The sequence below is a fragment of the Myotis myotis genome, unplaced genomic scaffold (assembly GCF_014108235.1).
Source record: "Myotis myotis isolate mMyoMyo1 unplaced genomic scaffold, mMyoMyo1.p scaffold_m19_p_1, whole genome shotgun sequence".
In the NCBI taxonomy this organism is placed as follows: Eukaryota; Metazoa; Chordata; class Mammalia; order Chiroptera; family Vespertilionidae; genus Myotis; species Myotis myotis.
Window position 1 is genome coordinate 139,732,931 of NW_023416313.1, and position 20,569 is coordinate 139,753,499.

Sequence of the window (20,569 nt, forward strand, 5' to 3'; positions counted from 1 at the left end):
GCTGTGCAGATGTTTCTTCCCTGCAGTGACTGTGTCAAGCAGCAAGGATGGACCGGCTTCCCGCACTCTCTCATCATTGATGTTTCTCTCCCTCTCCCTTCTTCTCGGTGGGGGGGGGGGGGGGGGGGAGGACAAGGCAAAATAGAAATTTGAAAAAATAGGCTATAATACAAAGAAATTCTTTTTTAAAAAAAATATGTTTTATTGATTTTTTACAGAGAGGAAGGGAGAGGGATAGTTAGAAACATTGATGAGAGAGAAACATTAATAGGCTGCCTCCTGCACACCCCCTACTGGGGATGTGCCCACAACCAAGGTACATGCCCTTGACTGGAATCAAACCTGGGACCTTTCAGTCTGCAGGCTGATGCTCTATCCACTGAGCCAAACCGGTCAGGGCTACAAAGAAATTCTTAACTAAAAATTAGGCAAACTATTAGGAGAACCATTATTAATTTGTTCATAATAATTTTTACCACTTAAGACAAAACTGATAGAAAATCTACACTGTGGGAATAAGCAAGCTGTTTCTAAATACAAATTCCTTGACAACTACTCAGAGTTCATACACTGCAAGACTTAGTATTCCTTACTATGGTAACAATGACAAAAACCAGCACTGCCAGCACTGCAGTAATTCCAAGGCTTATAATTTTATATTAAATGTGGTAATAACTGAATCATGGTACTTGGATCAAAATTAATAATCCATTATCACATTATAAAATCATATTAATATCTCATATCCAATATCATTATCCAGTAACAATATTGGGTATGAGCTAATAATGCTTACAGTCTTAACAAGTACTCATAGGTGTTACTTACCATAAGAAATTAATTTTTATGAGTAGTTCCTTCCTTTATTAAATCTTAGAAAATTTTCTTTTCAGAGATTGGTAAATTGAAAAGGCTACTGAGAACTTCAGTTCAAATACAATAAAAAATTAAACATGTCCCATAAGTATTGAAACAACCTAAGTCAGAAATTGTTCAACCTAAGAATTAAGGTATTTGGTTAAAATGATTAAATTCAAGACAAGCACACACAAAAAGACCCAAGTCAAAGAGACCTCACTAGGTCCATAGAATCTAACATACACTCATGAAATTTAGCTTAATATTCATAAATCATGAAGGGATTACTTTAAATGATCCTTATGAATACAAAAAATACTGTGAACGCAATTTTATTCTGAGTCTTAGAAATCTGTGTAATTTTGCTTACCTGAATTCTTTATAAAAATGAATTTTCACCTGTATGTATATATCCAGAATGAATTTTTAAACTCCTCTCATGGTACAGAGTAAAAGCTCAGTACTACGCTTTCCTAATAAAACTTGCATCATATTGACATCAATTTATTTTTTCCTATTTTATTCACAAAAAGATTAGTTGATTTTACCAATGTGAACTGGTAAAATCAGAAGCAACTAGAACTTAAAATCACACAGCTTCTTAATATTTTATTCACAGCATTCTTTATACAGAAGCTTCACTGATACTAAAGCATCCTGTGGGTAAAGCACAAAATGATATTAATTATAAACAAAAAACAAAGCACTTTTGACTTTTTAGAAATTATATACATATATATTTATATTGTTGACAAAAAGCATCACAATTATTACTGTATAAAAAAAACCTAAAAATCACCATGTAAAGCTAAGGCCTAAGTTGTTATTCTAATTTTCCCCTTTCATTTATATCTAAGAAATATTAGAAATTAAATTCCAGTACCTCAAATAAAATAATGTCTACATTATTTACAAACAGTATGGAAAATAAAAGCTGCTATTCAGGTTAGACTGCTATTACCTACAGTTTTTACATTGCAAATGTTGGGAGGGGGGAGGGAGAAGCACTACTAGCAAATTCCATTTCAAATAGAAATATTTTGTGTCTGAAATTTTGTTCTAAATTTAATTATATATTCTAATTGTTGAACAGCATTTGACTTCCAATAAATCTGAAAATTGGAAAGAGTACCACTATTACTAATATAGATACTATTAAGTACAATATTGTAATAACTACAAGCTTAAATGAAACAATGGCAACATGGGTGTAGATGGAATTTTATTTAAAATTGTAAAATATAATGCCTTAATGTTTACCCATAATTATGAGACTAGTAGTCTTTCCATCCTTTAAAAAGTCTCATATATATGTTCCTAAATGATGAAACCTTCCAGTAACTTACCAGAAAAAAGTTTAATTATATTATTCTGTTCTTAAAATTATTTTTCTAATATTTAAAAACATTTTCTAAACCCTTGGTAAAATAAACACAATCAATTCAGTGTAACAGACTGAGGTTTAAACTGTACTTTAATTTTCAATTAACTGTAATCTTCTGATTGGTTGAACCAAATGTATACTTTCAAATGACTCACCCTGAAGATTTTCAAATCAATTAGAGTATGCATAGAAAAGTGGAGATAAGTTTTAGGGAAGGTATAAGGTAGTTAATGTAGAAAATGATAAATGATAGTTTTAATAACAAAGATGATTCTAAATAAACATGAAAGTTAAATTAACACAGTATAAAAGAGAATAGCTTAAATAAACTGGGATTCACATATTAACAACAGCCAAGTTATGAGAAAGTGAACTGAAGACACAAACAGTTTTGAAAATTCTCTGTTCAGCCTACTTCCAAAGAAATGGTCAGGCTTTTTTCCTGTACATAGTTTTGAGCTTTGTCTATACCATATATAGTAGAAAAATAAATTTTTTAGCAACCTAGAAACAGTTTATAAAACTCTTAAAGTTTACTTTTCTTTGCCAAACATGCCAATGTTAAACTGACAGCTATAAATTAAAGCTATATAGACAACAGGTATAAGTAATATATAACAAGTTAAGAATACTACATTTACCGGATTTTTCTTTTTAAAAATTACTGTACTTTCTTAATTCCTGTGTGCTCTGCAATAGGAATAATAGGGACTTTGTTTTCTTAGAAAAGATAATAACATGTAAGAGTATAACACAAATAATTTATAATATACATGTACTTTAACAGCAGCCTGGTTCATGTCGACATCGATTCTGAAGTTGAAATTAGAAGTACATACCTAGGACATAACAGTTGGGAAAGACAATATTTATTTTAGGAAAAAATGGAGCAAATCAAACTCTTAGGAGCCTGGAATCTCAAAATTGTCTGTTTACTATAATACACATAAGACAACCTTAAAATTGTAGTATGAATAAAGATTACAGCATGGACCAAAGAATTTTCTCTTTAGTACACAAAACAATGAAAAACAAACGATTTCTTCCTTTCCAGAAAAAAAAATGGCATGGTATGATAATGAACAAATTTTGAATAAAGCCTAACAAAATTTACCTATGCTAAAAATTTTATCCATAATTAGTGTTCTGGTGTATCTTCACTAGCAAAATATTTAACCCCAGAAGCAGCAGTCACTTATAGCAAATCTGGTACCAACATTAAAGGAAAAAAATGGTTAAAAAATGGTGCAAAAGACACTTTAGGTTTTAGTACAACATACCACAGAAAATAATATGAATACAAGGTTGTAATTATACATATACACACTCCAAAGAGGCTGTCAGTACCCAAAGTATTTTTATTGCTATATTAGCAATGGATTTTTGGATGTTTTTAAGGGCCACATAAAAATAGATTCAAGAAACAGATTAAATTGAAGTCCTAGATTAAAATGTTTGGTTTAATGAATTTTCTACAACAAATTTCATGTTTATGTATGAAAAGTTATATAACCTTATATGAAAATGTCATGAAGTATTTTCTACACTATACTAAATGTATTTCCCAAGAGGGAAAAAATTAAAATATCTAAAATATATTAGATTAAGATTACAAGACCATCATAGATCTTTTAAACATGCATCTGTTTATAGAATTAACAGTATACAAGATGTTTATTTTATATGTACCATAAAGAAATGAGTTGGTGACAACTATCCTTTGCACATTATCAACTCACTTTAGCCACAAGTGTGTCCTTGGTATGTGTGTACAAGAAATATGCTCATTTTACCCCTCATCGTATCATCCACAGGTTTACTTAGCAGTAAAGATGAAGGTGCAGAAAAATGTTAAGTGTATTCTTCTTTCTTTCAAACAACATCCCAAGCATGGCATAAGTAGCCTGAAATTAAAAAATACTTAACTGGGCTTTTAATTATCTACACTGACTGCTAAAATGTAAAGTAAATTAGGTTGCCCAAATTAGCACATCAAATAACAAAACCAGCCATAAAGTAGGCTGAAAAGCATTAAATGTTTCATATATGTGAGCTTTTAAATCATTTAATTTCTATAGAAAAATTTTATTCACAATATAATGTGACAGAAAATGCCACAGAAATGATACACTGATTGCAATGAGGTTGCATGCAACAGCAGTTTTTGTATTTTATAGCTATTTTTGTTTATAAAAATTAAACCTCTCCAGTCATGCTTAGCACATGGTCTTAAATTTGTAATGTAAATGAATAAAGAATACCATATAGTTCAAAGAGAAAATGTCTCATTATTTTGAATCTGTAAGAAACATGAAGTATACTACTGAACCCTGAAACATGCATGTCTAGGTTTGCTTTCTGTCCATTTTCAGGCTGTCTGCAATCACTTCCTACTCATATAATTCCAAGAGGATCAGTCTGTAACTGTGGTTGTATTAGCTGAGGTTGCAGTGGTGGTGGTAACTGAAGCGGTACCATTGGTTCAACCAACTGTCCTGGATTTGAAGGTGGTGGAGGAGCAACAGTATTCACAATTTCTACAATTTCTCCATTGTAAAAGAAAAACTGACACTGTTGAATGAATGTTTCTACAACAGACTGATGGATCTTAGTGGTAGACAGAAATTCTCGTTTTTCAAAATCAGGTCTCATCAAGGTTGGCCAAAAACAGATGGATAAGTTGTCTGCTGTCATTAGGTTGACTTTATTTTGTTGACTAACCCTGAAATTATAATAGGAAAAAACAATTAGAAAACCAATTAAAATTCATGACAATTAAAAAAATCCTGGATCTGGAATTGATCTCAGATATTTAGTTTTACCTTTTTAAAAAAATATATTTTATTGATTTTTTTACAGAGAGAAAGGGAGAGGGATAGAGAGTTAGAAACATCAATGAGAGAGAAACATTGATCAGCTGCCTCCTGCACACCCGACACTGGGGATGTGCCCGCAACCAAGGTACATGCCCTTGACCGGAATCGAACCTGGGACCTTTCAGTCAGCAGGCTGATGCTCTATCCACTGAGCCAAACCAGTCAGGGCTAGTTTTACCTCTTAACTTGAAATTTAAAATAATTTTTTGTGCATTCTATGTTCAACTACATTTTTATAACAGGAGACAGAAGTAGTAAAATCCATTCCTTAAAGGAATCAAAGATAGATTTTTAAAAATGTTGTGGCTTAGGGTTTTATAATTTCCTTATAGAAGCCACCTTATTTATGTGAAAAAACTTTTTCTCGGGGTAAGGACAGGTGACAAATTTCAATGAGTTTCTAGCAACAGAATCAGAAAATGCATATCCAAATTTCCTGACTATTGTGAGATGAAAGGACAAACCATAATATGCTACCTCTTTGAACCTTGAAAAATAAAACTTTGAACTCTGGAGAAATTATCATATCTTCCAACCTAGATTTTCAACTTCTAAAAAAAATTAGTTTCCAGTATTTAAAAAAAAATCAGTATTTTCAATCATTAAATATCTTGTACATTGCTACAAACTTAATTTTAAAGCTAGTACTGTTCATAGAAACATATTCCACCTTAAAATTAAAACATCCTGTATAATAAAAGTGTAATATGCTAAGTGTCTGACTGATCAGCTGTTTGGCCAACTGCTCGATCAGTTGCTATGACATGCACTGACCACCAGAGGGAGACACTCTGACCCATAGGTTAGCTTGCTGCTGGGGCCCCAGCCCATCAGGACTAGGTGAGAGGGCTGGACACACCCTGGAGCCCTCCTATGGTCCCTCCCCAGTGGGCTGGCCACCATTGGCCTCAATCAAGACTGGGCGAGACAGCCCTGATTGGCCTTGATTGCCAGCCAGGCCGAGGGACCCCACCTGTGCACAAATTCGTGCACTGGGCCTCTAGTATTAATATAAAAGTATAAATAAACATTATTAATTAATTTGCATTCAGTCCTTTGAATATGTAGACAAGCACTTCTACCATCATCTATAACAAATAGGAAATATGAGGCAAATCCTGAATTATAACTCAAAATTATTAAACTGAGATGGAATCTTGGGTATTTATCCAACCCTCTCATTTTACACATAAAGAAACAATCCAGCCCTAGTTGAACTCCACAGTGTGCCTACATACATACATACATGAAGCATCCTTCTTATTTTGTCACTAGAGGGGTGAGGGCATGTGCTGGGGGGTGGGGTGGCCAGGGAGAGGTCAATGGGGGTCCCGGGTTCGATTCTGGTCAGGGGTGTGGAGGAGGCAGCTGATTGATGTTTCTAACTCTTTATGTAAAATCAATAAAATATATTAAAAAAAACCCCAAAACAATCCAGTATGCAAGGTAGTAGGAAAATGTTATACTTAAATTTACACGACAAAAAAAAAGTTAAAACCAAAGGAAACCCCCAATATAGGAGCTGCTCATCTAAGGTAAATACGTGCCCGAAAAACATGTATGCTGTGGTAAAAGTTATTGCTCTTTGTTAAGATACTGAATTATAATATTCAGAATAAATATAGTGGGCTCAGTCAGGTGTTTTTATGCAGCAGGCAATTGTAGATTCTGAAAATATCTATAAAATTGAAAAACATAAGAGTACAGGCATCAGGTATAATTGTGAATCAAAAAGTACAAAGAGCCCTGGCCAGTGTGGCTTAGTTGGTTGAGTATTGTCCCATGCATCAAATGATCGTCAGTTTGATTCCAGGTCAGGGCATATGCCTGAGTTGGAGCTCAATCCCCAGTGGGGGGCATGGAGGAGGTAGCTGATGATCCAAGTTTCTCTCTCTTCCTCTTTCTCAAAAATTAATAAAAACCTATTTTTTTTAAAAAAAAAAGTAGAAAGAAAAGGTATCAAATCAGAGATGAGGGTGGCCAAGGAAGGCTTCCTTGAAGAGGTAATGTTTGAGTTGAGTCCAGGGTGATGAGCCTTATAATGGTAAAAACTGTGTGTATGGGTACCTCCTGGAGGGCTTGTTGAAACAGAAAGTGAAGACTATGCATGAGGTGGGGCCTGATCATTTGTATTCCTAACAAGTTCCCGGGCAGTGCTGCTGCTTTGAAGACTGTGTTTTGAGAAAGACTGAAGTCATGTTAAGATGTTATAAGGACAGCCAAAAATTGATACTTTTTGGTTTAAAACAGTAGTATTTACTTGGGAGAGAGTTCAATTACAAAGAAATGAGTTCCCTAAACGAGAAATGATAACCTAAACTAAAGCAGTGGAAAGGAACAAAAAGGAAAAATAATTAGGAGAAAACAACTGACTTCAAGTAATAACTCACTAATATTGAGGGTGAGAGAAGATAATCAAATAACCTCATGGATTAATTTTTGTAATGTGTCAATCATCCATTGTATATTTATTTATTATTAGAGGCCCGGTACATGAAATTTGTGCACAGGTAGGGTCCCTAGGCCTGGCTATCAGGGCCGATGAGGATCCCGGCCTTCCGGCTCCCTGCCTCCTCCTTTCTTCGCCCCCTCAGCGCCCCGCCACTGCCCGCTGGTCCCCTGCCATGTTCCGCGCTGCCCCCCTGGTGGTCAGAGCACGTCATAGCGAGCGATCGAACTCCTGAGGGGACAATTTGCATATTAGCCTTTTATTATATAGGATTTCTTTCTTATACCAGAATATAAGTTCCATGAAATAGGTGACTGCTTTATTCACTGCTACACCATCCATAGCACTTATAAGAGTATCTGGCCACCTGGGCACAAACAGCAGCCATTATAATCTAGGTGAGTATTCCTTTTAAAGTTGTCTGACCCTAGCCAGGTGGCTCAGTTGGTTGGAGCGTAATCCTGTGTGCCAGCGCACATACCTAGGTTGCAGGCTCGATTCCTAGTTGGATCGTGTATGGAGGGCAATGGATGGATGTTTCTCTCTCTCCCTTTCTCTCTCTAAACATATCTTTGGGTGAAGATTAAACAAAAAATTTAAGTCTGATGTTATTTCTCTGTTCTACTCTCCAGTGGCTCCCCATAACCTTTTTTAAAAAAATTCTTTATTGTTTAAAGTATTACATATAGTATTACATATGTCACCTTTTCTCCCCATTGACCTCTCCCTGGCCACCCCATCCCCCAGCACATGCCCTCACCCCTCTAGTGTCCGTGTCCATTAGTTATGCTTATATGCATGCATACAAGTCCTTTGGTTGATTTTTCAGCCTGCCCTCGCCCCCTCTCCCGCCTTCCCCCTGAAGTTTGATGGACTGTTTGATACTTCTGTCTCTGGATCTATTTTTGTTCATCCCATAACCTTTCAAAATAACAACATGCAATGCCATTTTCATTGAGAAAGTCTGGTCCCTCCTCCCAATAAATGTCAGTTGAACTCCACAGTGTGCCTAGTGACATACATACATGAAGCATCCTTCTTATTTTGTCACTAAAACATTGTGAGGACTAAAGCTAGTTAGTTGTATTACTGCCCTATATAATCTGCCACTGTCCTTCTTCCCTTTTTTACCTTATCTCTTACTCTGTCCTTCCTTCACTCTGCTTAAATCACATAGGCCTCTTTGCTGTTCCTCAACAAATCACGTACACTTTCGTCTGTGTAGTTATATCACTAGAGCCAAACACAGTAAGTGTGTAAAATAAGACTGGTGGTGGACTAGCACTGTCACTCTATGAACATGCTCTTCCCTCTCTGACCCTTTTCCCTATACTTTTTTTTTTTTAAATATATTTTATTGATTTTTTACAGAGAGGAAGGGAGAAGGATAGAGAGTTAGAAACATCGATGAGAGAGAAACATCGATCAGCTGCCTCCTGCACATCCCCCACTGGGGATGTGCCCGCAACCCAGGTATATGCCCTTGACCGGAATCGAACCTGGGACCCTTCAGTCTGCAGGCTGACGCTCCATCCACTGAGCCAAACCGGTTTTGGCTTCCCTATACTTTTTAATGAAGTACAATTCTTATTTCAGCACTTTGATCAGGCCAGACAATAATATGGTCACAAACCATCCCTATATTCGTTATAGTACCCCATAGTACCCTGTGCACATCTGTTTTACCACAAACCACTTGTATGGTAATTTTTTTTTAATATATTTTATTGATTTTTTACAGAGAGGAAGGGAGAGGGATAGAGAGTTAGAAACATCAATGAGCAAGAAACATCGATCGCTGTCTCCTGCACGCCCCCCTACTGGGGATGTGCCCACAGCCACCTTACATGCCCTTGACCAGAATCGAACCTGGGACCCTTGAGTCTGCAGGCCGACGCTCTATTCACTGAGCCAAACCGGTTAGGGTTTGTATGGTAATTTTCAAGAAAGGAAATTCCACTAATTATACTGCAATACTATGTATACTGGTATTTTCTCAGGGAAGGAGACTTCAGAGAATAGATACTAGAAATGCTATTATAATTTTATTCTATAATGATAGCAATAACTTAAACATTGGTTAATATTCTCTTCTAAGAGGTAGAGGCTGAAACTGACCTGGTTTGAGCACTGACATGATTAGTTAAAAAAAAACAAACTTCAGTTCATAAAAATGTTAGTAGAAAATATTATGAGTAGATTATTAAAAAAATTAATACAAATGTAGATAATTCTATGCAGTACCACAACTTTGTGAATCTCATTCTTCTCATAGGTGAGAAAAATCACGACTTAGTGAAGGTAATTTGCACAAGGTCACAGAACTAGATATGTTTCAAAGCCAAGCCTGCTTGATTCCACAGTCTGAGATTTAAGCTGTTATATAATACTGTCTTTTCACTTAATGTATGGCATTGGGAGGAGTATCTCTTTAAACAAAAGTATAAGCTTGAAGTTTAGTATATTTAGGGTTGTTAATAATAGGATTAATGTCCTGCATTTTAAGTAATAGTCATAAGTAACATGAATTCAAGTTTCTGATAAAACTTCATTGTGTCAAATATTCCAACAAAACAAGCTTAATACAAAAAAGCAACACAATGAGATAGAAAAAGCAAATGGACTCAAAAGACTTGGATTCTGGTCATGTGTCATTTATTAATTATATGATATTTCCTTCTTTAAACCTCAATTTTTCCGACTTCAAATAGGTTGACTTGGTTAATTATCTATCATTTTATACTTAAAATTCTAAGATTATACAAAAGAGAACTGCCAAAGAATAAAAGTGACAATAAAGTACATGTACCTTACCACACTTTCTATTTAAATAATCATTACATGTATTAAGAGTCATACACCGTTCTTTAAACAAGTTGATGAAAAATCTATTTTAATAATCCATAAAAAATAATTTAGAAACTAAAATTGAACTGTAGGCTTAAATAAGTTGGTGTCTCTTTTTCTACTTTAAAATTACCAATTTATAGTTACACGTTTAAAATTTGTTCTGCACTTTATTTGCAAAAAAACAAAAAAATAAAAATACCTGTTTAGATGTGTTATTACATATCTGAATACATCATAGTTTACAGGATGAAACTTCTTAACAATTTCTTTCAATGCATGAAGACGTTCTGTTTTATCTGGGATTTCTGTAAAGTTAAAGCAGTAAGGAATTTGTGTGAAACTCATACATTTAAAAATATCTGATAAAGCTTCCTACTATGCTTACTGTAAAGAAACATTAAGGAATGTGTTTGAATCATTTTAGGATAGGTAAACAAAAACAAAGAAGATATTCTTAAGAAACTGCTAAAAACACATTATCACCTATTGCATTAGCCTTTTTACAAGTAAAGCTAATCACTATAGAGCAAAGTTGACTCAAGATGGTAAAATGGGACAGAGTACAGAAATTTATATTAATTGAGAATCAATTAATTACTTATGAAGCCATTAGGCTCTTAAATGTTACCAAATTCCTTTTCCTTTTGTTTAACCATTCTCAGCTTGCAAGCACCTATAAAAATTTGATGGCAAGCTGAATTTGGCCTGTAGGTCATAGTTTGCCAATACCTGATTTAAAAGCATCACACTATACTTATTTATAATCCACTTTGCTTACTGAAAATCTTTCTTCACAAGCAGTACGAACATTTAGCTCAGTTACTCTCCAAATTTATGCAAATCATGAAACAGAACAGAAATGTGGTTCTGCAGTAAGTAAGAGATAAGGGAGTGCTTTACTGCTCTTCCTCATTCATTTGATGCTTCCAAAAAGTAACAATGGGTTCTTCTGGAGACCAATCTGCATACCAACTCACAAGTAGGTAGTATAACCAAGTACTAACAAATCTGATTTGCCACAGATTACTTCTAAATCAGTAGTCAAAAATTTCCTAAGTAGGAAAATTCTGAGGCTGCCGTTTATTGAGAAAATGTAAGCTATCAAGTGAACCATTTTCCAATTTACATATGAAAGTCTGTGTAAGGCAACTATACATATATTGTGTTTTTTATAGTGATTTTTAATGAAAAGTTTTTTTTAACCAAGAACTTTAACATAATCAAAATTGTAAGAAAGTAGTTTCACTTTAAAGAGCCTTAACATTTGTAAACAAAAGGAAATAAAGAGAAATACTTAAAACACTCATTATTTTGAGGAGAAAATGTGGAGTAAGCACTAAGTTACCCAATACTTGAATAGATCCTCTATGTCATTTTTTCAGGCAACAAATGAATATTTGTTTAATAGAAATAGCAGGATGAATGATGCCAAAGCAGGAATAAATACTGAATAAGTATTCTTTCTTCCTGCCTTCTTTTAAATAAAATGACTTTAGACATGAGGCCAAAGTTAATTTGACTTAAAAAATTTAAATACACATGTGACCAGTTAATGTTTTACTGAAGTACATTATACATACATTCCATTGAAAAGTTTATTTAATTTTCCTACAATGCCTGTGAGTTTGAATTAAAAACATAACTCTCAAAGTTCTAGTGCAATGAACTTCAAACTTCTAGGAGCATCCAGTCACATGGAAGACTAACAAAACCTAAATATTTCTGGGGACCAACTCCAGGGATCTTGATGTTTTATCTATATATCTTGATGTTATAGAAAAATACCTTCATTAGCTACACATTCCAGTGCATGGCTGATTTAAACACCTAGCAATCAATATACAAAAACCCATCATCCCTCAGAAAGAAAAGAAAAGGAAAGAAAAGGAAGGAAGAAAGGAAGAAAGGAAGAAAGGAAGAAAGGAAGAAAGAAAGAAAAAGAAAGAAAGAGGAGGCTTGTACTTACTTGCTGCTTCCAATAACTCTGGATGAAGAGAATATGGAATTAAAGGATCTGGCAGATCTGCAAAGAAAGCTTTAAGAGCTCCAGCTACAGCATTTACTGTTACTTCCATTGATACTAGACTGATATTATGATCTAGAAGACAAAAATTAAAATGTTAATTTATAATTTATGTAATAAATTTAAGTTATTATAGAAGTACTTAAGCATTCTCATTTGCCACCTTTCTTTACAAGCTGATTCATCTCTCCTTCATTGTGTTAATATAGATATATAAGGATAAGGGAACAGAATCAAGCAAGATTTATTAGTATACTAAAGAACATTAGCTTTTACTAGTATCTATGTTTAAGATATTTTGTTTATATAAGCTATTTAAAAGAGGCCATAAGGGAACATAAAAACAACAGAAATTATGAATACAAATTCAAATTTACACCTTTTCAATAATACTTAAAACTTTATCCTATATAATAAAAGGCTAATATGCAAATAGACCAAATGGCTGAACAACTGGAACAACTGGTTGCTATGATGTGCGCTGACCATCAGTGCGGAACATGGCGGGTGTTGGCCATGGCGGGATGGTGGAGCAGGTGAGCGGGGGCGCTAGACCAAGGCAGGATGCAGGTCGCTGTCATCGGGGCGAGCCTCCCGTGGTTGCTGAAAATTCTTTGCTCCTGTACACCGCAGTCCAGCACAGCGCTTGCACCCGCTGCCGGCCCCAATTGCCTCTGAGGGCTTCTCCACCTTCCCCTGCTCCTGAGAGGCAATCAGGTCAGCAGCTGCCGTTTGCACCCACTAATGGTGCTGGCCCTGCTCGCACCCACTGCTGGTGTCAGCCCCAATTGCTCTCAGCGCATGGGAGTGGCGGCGGCGGGAGTGGGGCTGCCGACAGACAGGTGACCAGGGGCTGCGGTGAAAGGGACCGGGTGGGGGTGCGGAGGATGGGCTGAGACCAAGCCCAGTGCCTACAGCAGCCTTGCAGCCCACAGTTCCTTTCAAGGTGCACAAATTCGTGCACTGCGCCCTTAGTATATATAAAACAGCCAAGTGACTGGAACGCCCAAACAACCTGAACAACTGGTCGCTATGACGTACACCTGGTCAGCCAACCGGCCTGATTGGGGGGGGGGGGGGATAGCCCCTCGGCCTGGCCCGATTGGCTCCCATCTAGGCAGGACAGCCGGACTCCACCCATGCATGAATTTGTGCACTGAGCTTCTAGTTTTTATATAAAATTTTACATTTAAACACAGTGAAATTCTGACTTAAAAAACAAGATTGGCCCTAGCCTGTTTGACTCAGTGGATAGAGTGTCGGCCTACAGACTGAAGGGTCCTGGGTTCAATTCTGGTCAGGGGCACATGCCCAGGTTGCGGGCTCAATCCCCAGTGGGGGTGTGTAGGAGGCAGCCAATCAATGATTCTCTCTGATCATTAATGTTTCTAACTCTCCCTCCCTCTCCCTTCCTCTCTGAAATAAAAATATATTAAAAAAAAACCCACCACAACACAAGAATGGAACATACTAAATGTATCATAAGGTTATTGAAATATAATGAATATTTATGATAGAAAATATACAAATATAGACCACAAAAAGGAAAAAAATTATTCCATCACACAGAGACAATCACTGTTTATATTTTAATGTTTCTTTTCAGCCCTTTTCTGATCACTAATAATTCAAAAGACAAGACAAAAACAAATCAGATGTGTATTTCCTAACTGATTTCATCTTTAATGCACTGTCCAAAGTTATTAAAATTTCACAAGCAACTTTGCAAAACTGTTTTGGGATCTGGGTAACATTTAATTGTAATTTCAAACTTGCAGATAATTTGCAAGAATAGTACTAAGGACTCACACAGATCCTTAATGAATAATCACTAATCATTAATATTTTGCCAACATAAATAATTTTAATGGTTACACAATATTCCCCAGTTTTAATAATTTACATAATATTCTATATTCTATCACTGAACATTTCATTTCATTTAAAAACATAAAGATGCTATGATAAATATATGTATGTACTAAAGATTATTTCCTTAAGGTTACATTCCTTGCAATAACAGCTACCCAACAAACATTTAATACGGTGCCTGGCACAACAAACTCTTCATATGTACCATCTCATTATTCTTCATAATTATTCTTATCATTCCCATACTAGATATGAAAAAGTTGCGATATAGAAAGATTAACTTCCCTAGGGCACTAAGACAGTTAAGTGGAAGAACCAGAAAACAAAACCAGGAAGTCTAATTCAAGAGGCCCTGGTATTGACTACTACCCTTCCTTTATTTTATTTATTTATTAATATATTTTATTGATTTTTTACAGAGAGGAAGGGAGAGGGATAGAAAGTTAGAAACATTGATGAGAGAGAAATATCGATCAGCTGCCTTCTGCATACCCACTACTAGGGATGTGCCCACAACCAAGGTACATGCCCTTGACCGGAATTGAACCTGGGATCCTTCAGTCCACAGGCTGACGCTCTATCCACTGAGCCAAACCAGCTTGGGCTATCCTTCCTTTATTATTGGAAGCAAAACTCTACCAATATTATAAAGGTTAAACAGATTTTCTAACAAAATGTTTTTTAACAATGAAATAACATACTATCCACAATACTCTTTCAAAACAAGGCAAACACATACCACTCAATAACAGGAATTTGACCATTTCAACACACATAAATATAATTTTATATGACTATCTAGTATTTTACTTATAAACATGTAAACACATGGGAAGTTCCCCTTCATTTTATTTTATTTTTTTAAATTTAGGTGGCATTCTTTTTTTTTTTTTAGTTGACATTCTTATATCAATGGGTGCATGTGGTTAAACGGGCACAAAATTTTTAAAAAATATTTTTTAAATTGACTTTTAGAAAGAAAGGAAGAGAGAGAAAGAAACATTGATATGAGAACAAATCATCAGCTGCCTCCCACATACCCCCTGACCAGGTATCCAGCCCTCAACCCAGGCAATGTGTCCTGATGGTGAATTGAATTGGCAAACTTTCGATGCACAGGACGCTGCCAAACCAACTGAACCATACCAGCCAAGGTTCCCCTTCCTTTTTAAAAAAATTACAAAAAGGCTGCAATGTTTGCCTTTGTTAAGTAGTGCTATGCCTACACAAAGATTATTGTTAACAAGTATTTACAAGCTGACTTTCTCTAGCAAAGATACCTGAATTTTAATAGATATTCAAAAGGCACCTACAACGAACAGTATACAAAATACTGGCTTGTCTACACTTTACCAACTATCTTTTTCACTCTAATAAAACAAATACAATCTTGTTGTTTTAATTTTTATTTCTATGTAACTGATAGAAGCAGCACATTTTCATACATATGTTGACTACTTTCTTCTGATATGAATTCCTTAATCTTAACACAGATATTCCATATCTTCCCCAAATTTATAGTGTGTCTTCTAATATTATGTTTAATCCACTGTCTCATACAGAATTTTTAGATTTTTAGGTAGTCCAGTTTATCATCTTGCTCATACTTTCCAGATTTGATATCAAGTTTAGTCCTTTCCCTACTCCAAGACTGTAACTTTTAAAAATATAGCATGAAACTTTTACTCATTTTTCTTCCTAGTAAAATTTTCATTTTTTTACATTTAAACCTTTGATCTTATATGGAATTTACTTTAATATGAGTAGAGAATTCAGCTCTGTTTTTATTACTAATAATTAGTTGGCCCAATATCAAGGAAAATTTTTTTAGATTGCATTTTTTAAAAAAATATATTTTTATTGATTTTTTACAGAGAAGAAGGGAGAGAGATAGAGAGTTAGAAACATCGATGAGAGAGAAACATCGATCAGCTGCCTCCTGCACATCTCCTACTGGGGATGTGCCCGCAACCCAGGTACATGCCCTTGACCGGAATCGAACCTGGGACCTTTGAGTCCGCAGGCCGACGCTCTATCCACTGAGCCAAACCGGTTTCGGCTAGATTGCATTTTTAAGTAAGTACTATCTGTGATATACAAAGATGCCAATGTGTCATAAATCAATTTACTATTTTTCCAATTTTGGTGATAGATTTATAGCTCTCCTGTTTCTTGCCTCTGTGGTCTCTTCTATTAAACTAGTGGCATGGTGCACGAATTCGTGCGCACTGAAAGGAAATTAATTGGAAGAAATATTTTAATGTTGCACCAAATTCACAATTGACAATGACAGATGGAAACACACACACACACACGTGCAACTGGTGCCAGAGAGAGCTTTACAGTAGGTCCTCAGGTTATATCTGAGATCCGTTCCTACGGTGTGACATACGTGATTTTCGCCATAAGTCGGAACCCACATACATAAGCACCTACGTCACTCACATGGAGCACATACACAGCAGTAATGAAGTGAAACAGTAAAAAAAAAAAATTAAAAGAAAGATAATTCCTGACCTTTACTTGTGGTAAATAAATAATAAAAAACATAAAGCACATATGTACATACATCGAAATGATGGAACTTTTTTTTTTATAAATAAATGGGATATGGCGACGTAACCATGAAACGACGTACATTGAGTCCAACGTAACCTGAGGACTGTCTTTATATGTATCATGCATACGCGAGTCAACTTAGCCTTTTACATATATATAGAATGAACTTGCTTGATTAGGGCTTTCTGATTTAGCTAAACTTTTTCCAGCCCAGTGAAGCACTTCAATTTCTCTTTCAGGTAATTGTCAGCAACACAGCAGTAAATATCAATACAAAGCAGATTATTATTATAGATCATACAGGGAGAACAAAAGGTAAAATATTTAACTGTAGCAGTGTTTGACTATATTCTGCACAGTGAGAAAACCTGAAGTCATTTTCTTTTTTAAAAAAATATATTTGTATTGATTTCAGAGAGGGAGGGAGAGGGAGAGAGAGAGAGAGAGAAACATCAATGATGAGAGAGAATCATCTATTGGCTGCCTCCTGCACACCCCTCACTTGGGATCGAGCCCACAATCCAGGCATGTGCCCTGACCAGGATCAAACTGTGACCTCCTAGTTCATAGATTGATGCATAACCACAGAGACACGCTGCTTAGGCCTGAAGTCATTTTCAAGGTCCACCATTTCTCATTTCTTCTCAGTCTTGTCAAGTTTCTAAGCTTTCTAAATCTCTGTTTTCCAGCTAATGGAAAGAAAATAGGATTCCACTGAGTCTCCTATCTACCTACTCCAGGACTTCTGTAAGGATCAAATGAAATGAGGCACAGGAAAACGCTTCACAGACATTTGGTTGAAGTGTAAAATGGTTCCACCTGGCTATCAAGCAAGTCATGTTCCTGGGCTGAAGAAAATGCAAGGAGGCTCGTCGCTAGGGAGAGGAAGCCGGGTGGAGTTGCTATGTGACGTCATTACCCAGACAGACACTTAGCATATTAGCCTTTTATATATATAGATATTTCTAATTCCACTTCAAAGTTCTTTCCCTTCAACATCTATGTCCTTAGAAGGTTTTCATCTGAAAATCAATCTTCCCACCATGAAATTTTAATAAGGAAAAGGAAACAATTTTTTTTATGTAATTATTATCTTACCTTGATCAAACTGCTTTTGAATATTGTCTTGATCAGTTTTGTTCCCACTAACACGGTAGAGTCCTTCAGTACATAACCCTAAAAAAATAAAGAGATATACATAACCTTATGTACATCTTAGCTACTTACAAAGATATTTTAAAGAATAAGTATTTTTTGAGTATTTCACTTAAAGTAAGTTGTTAATAGACTTTTTATTTTAAACTATTTAGGATATCCAGTTCCACACAAATGAAAAGACACATTTCTCCCTATTCCTTCCACCAAACACAACCCCTGAATCCAATATATAAAAAACAAATATCAAAAGCCTCTGAATGGTGGAGAGATGAAGGTGTGCTGGCTAATGAACCTGGGTCTTGAAGAACAACATGACAATGAGTTCCCTGGGTTTTATTTTTGCCTCTTATATATCCTGGACCTGGCAATAGAGGAACCTGCAACCCAGAAACTCCAATGAGCACAGGCAAAAAATAAAAACAAAACAACACACAGAAAACCAACAGCAACAAAAGCCTCCTCTCTCTGGTGAACAAACTAGAAAAGGTACAGCATAGGAATTAAAAACAAATATTTTTTTATTTTAATCATCCTAACTCCAGTCAAGTGCCCTGATCCTACCACTCCTAACATATATCACTGGTGACCAAGTAAGGAAATTAGAATTCCACCTCTACCGAACAATAACTAAGGTGCCTCCTAACACCCCTGGAGTGTCAGAAGGGGTTGAGAAGATAGCCTAAATTTCCACCCTCCTTCAAGTTAAAGGGGTCCTCCCCACTGTATAGTGTCAACAGAGGTTAGCAGAGACCAAGCTGAGTCTGGACTTCTACCCCACCTTGCAGTAGCAAGGCAGCCTTTCTTCCCTGACGGTGCAGGGCCAGAAGAGGCCAGCTAAAATAGAATATTTAAAATATATTTTATTGATTTTTTACAGAGAGGAAGGGAGAGGGATAGAGTTAGAAACATCGATGAGAGAGAAACATCGATCAGCTGCCTCCTGCACACCCCCTACTGGGGATGTGCCCGCAACCAAGGTACATGCCCTTGACCGGAATCGAACCTGGGACTCTTCTAAAATAGAATATTTAAATACGATCCAAATACTCATAGCATAATATCCCAAGTCAGAGCTCTTTGAAGAAAAGGCTGATTCCAAGGCTGGATCGGGAAAGTGTAAGCCAAGCCTGGTACGTCTTGTGACAGATAGTAAAGAAGTACTTAAAGAATTCTGGGGAAAGATCTTAAAAGGATATGTGTGGATTATAACCCACCGAGTATAATAAGAACACATGAGACCATACCATATAAATAAACAGTAAATTATTAAATCCATAGTTTAACTCCAATAAAGAAATACGGCAGACATGATCATTTGGTGAAATTAATATCACCTATATTAAGACAAACTGACATCCTATCCCAGTAAATATGATGCATGTCTAAGAATAGAATATCACTGGCAGTATTTGTAACAAAAAATGCATAATTCCAATCCAATAATAAGAAAACATGGGACAAACTCAAATTGAGGTAGAAAGAAAAGTTCATCCATACAGTAAAATGCCAACCAATAAACACAGGGAAAATAGTAGAGATTTAAAAAAAAATCATTAACGGAGACTAAAATTTACAGCCGAAAGTATGATGACAGTCTCAATGTCAAGAAAGAGAAGTTGAGAAACTCTTCCAAATTAAAGGTGTTGGAAAACACATGATCACTAAATGCAATGCACCTAGATCAGATCAGGGATTGCCCTGCTAATACAATTAAATAGCGCCAAATGTCAATAGTACTGAGGCTGGGAAATCCTGACATAGTGATAAGCTTTTAGTATTATTTGCTAAGTGAAAATTATAAGGTCCTTAATAATCTATGCCAAAAATCTTGCCTTCTATTCACTAATAATTGAATGATGTGAAAAAAATTAACAAAAACATTAACTCAATTACCTAAATGTAAATTATCCAACTTTTACTTAGATTTCAATCACTTAAATCCCAAAGATTCTATTCAGGGCCTACAAACAACAAAGGCATTAGAAATCTATCCCAACATTCCAGAATTAAAAATAAAAATTTAGAAATTTAAAATGGTAACTTTTAACCATGTATCACCATCTTTTTTTCTTTTAGTAGGTAACTAACCATTGCACCACACAGAATTCTTGATAGCTAAAGTTCTAAAATGGTCTTGAGTTCTTTTGAGTTGCTAACATATACAATTCAAGGGTTTCACCTTTGTTTCTCTCTACCTTCAGGTTGAAATAATTATGTCATAAAATAAAAAGGGTAAAGAAGTAAGGTATGTAGATAGTCCATAAATTAAATATGTCCATGGAGAATGGCATCAGCAAAAGAAATGGAAATGGCAATTTCACGGTTTGGTTCCTTCATAAAAGCCACAAATTAGCTATCAAAAAGTGTCAGAATCAACTTTTGCATAACTCTAGAATCTAGTAACAAAACAAAAAAAACAAAGTCACAACTATCAGGACAAGGTTTGGTGAAGAAAGAAGCCTTAAATTGCCCACCTACCATCCCACCACACCCTAGACTAGCAACTCTGGGTGCAGGCTGCAAGTGTCAGAGGGGGCACT

General features: G+C 35.6%; 1 protein-coding gene across 5 annotated transcripts in view; it reads right to left on the reverse strand.

The window, feature by feature from the left end:
* Positions 1–2,314: 2,314 nt before the first annotated feature.
* Positions 2,315–20,569, reverse strand: part of ARHGAP5 (Rho GTPase activating protein 5) — a 100,448-nt gene continuing 82,193 nt past the window's right edge. For 4 of the 5 annotated variants that reach the window (XM_036353490.1, XM_036353496.1, XM_036353474.1 and 1 more), the window contains 4 exons: positions 17,970–18,047; positions 12,384–12,515; positions 10,617–10,722; positions 2,315–4,964 (listed from right to left, as the gene is read on the reverse strand). In XM_036353490.1, coding sequence (XP_036209383.1) covers positions 4,637–4,964; positions 10,617–10,722; positions 12,384–12,515; positions 17,970–18,047 — 644 coding nt within the window. In that variant the 3' untranslated portion in view covers positions 2,315–4,636. The remainder of the gene's footprint in view (positions 4,965–10,616; positions 10,723–12,383; positions 12,516–17,969; positions 18,048–20,569) is intronic. The other variant, XM_036353505.1, reaches the window with a different exon arrangement.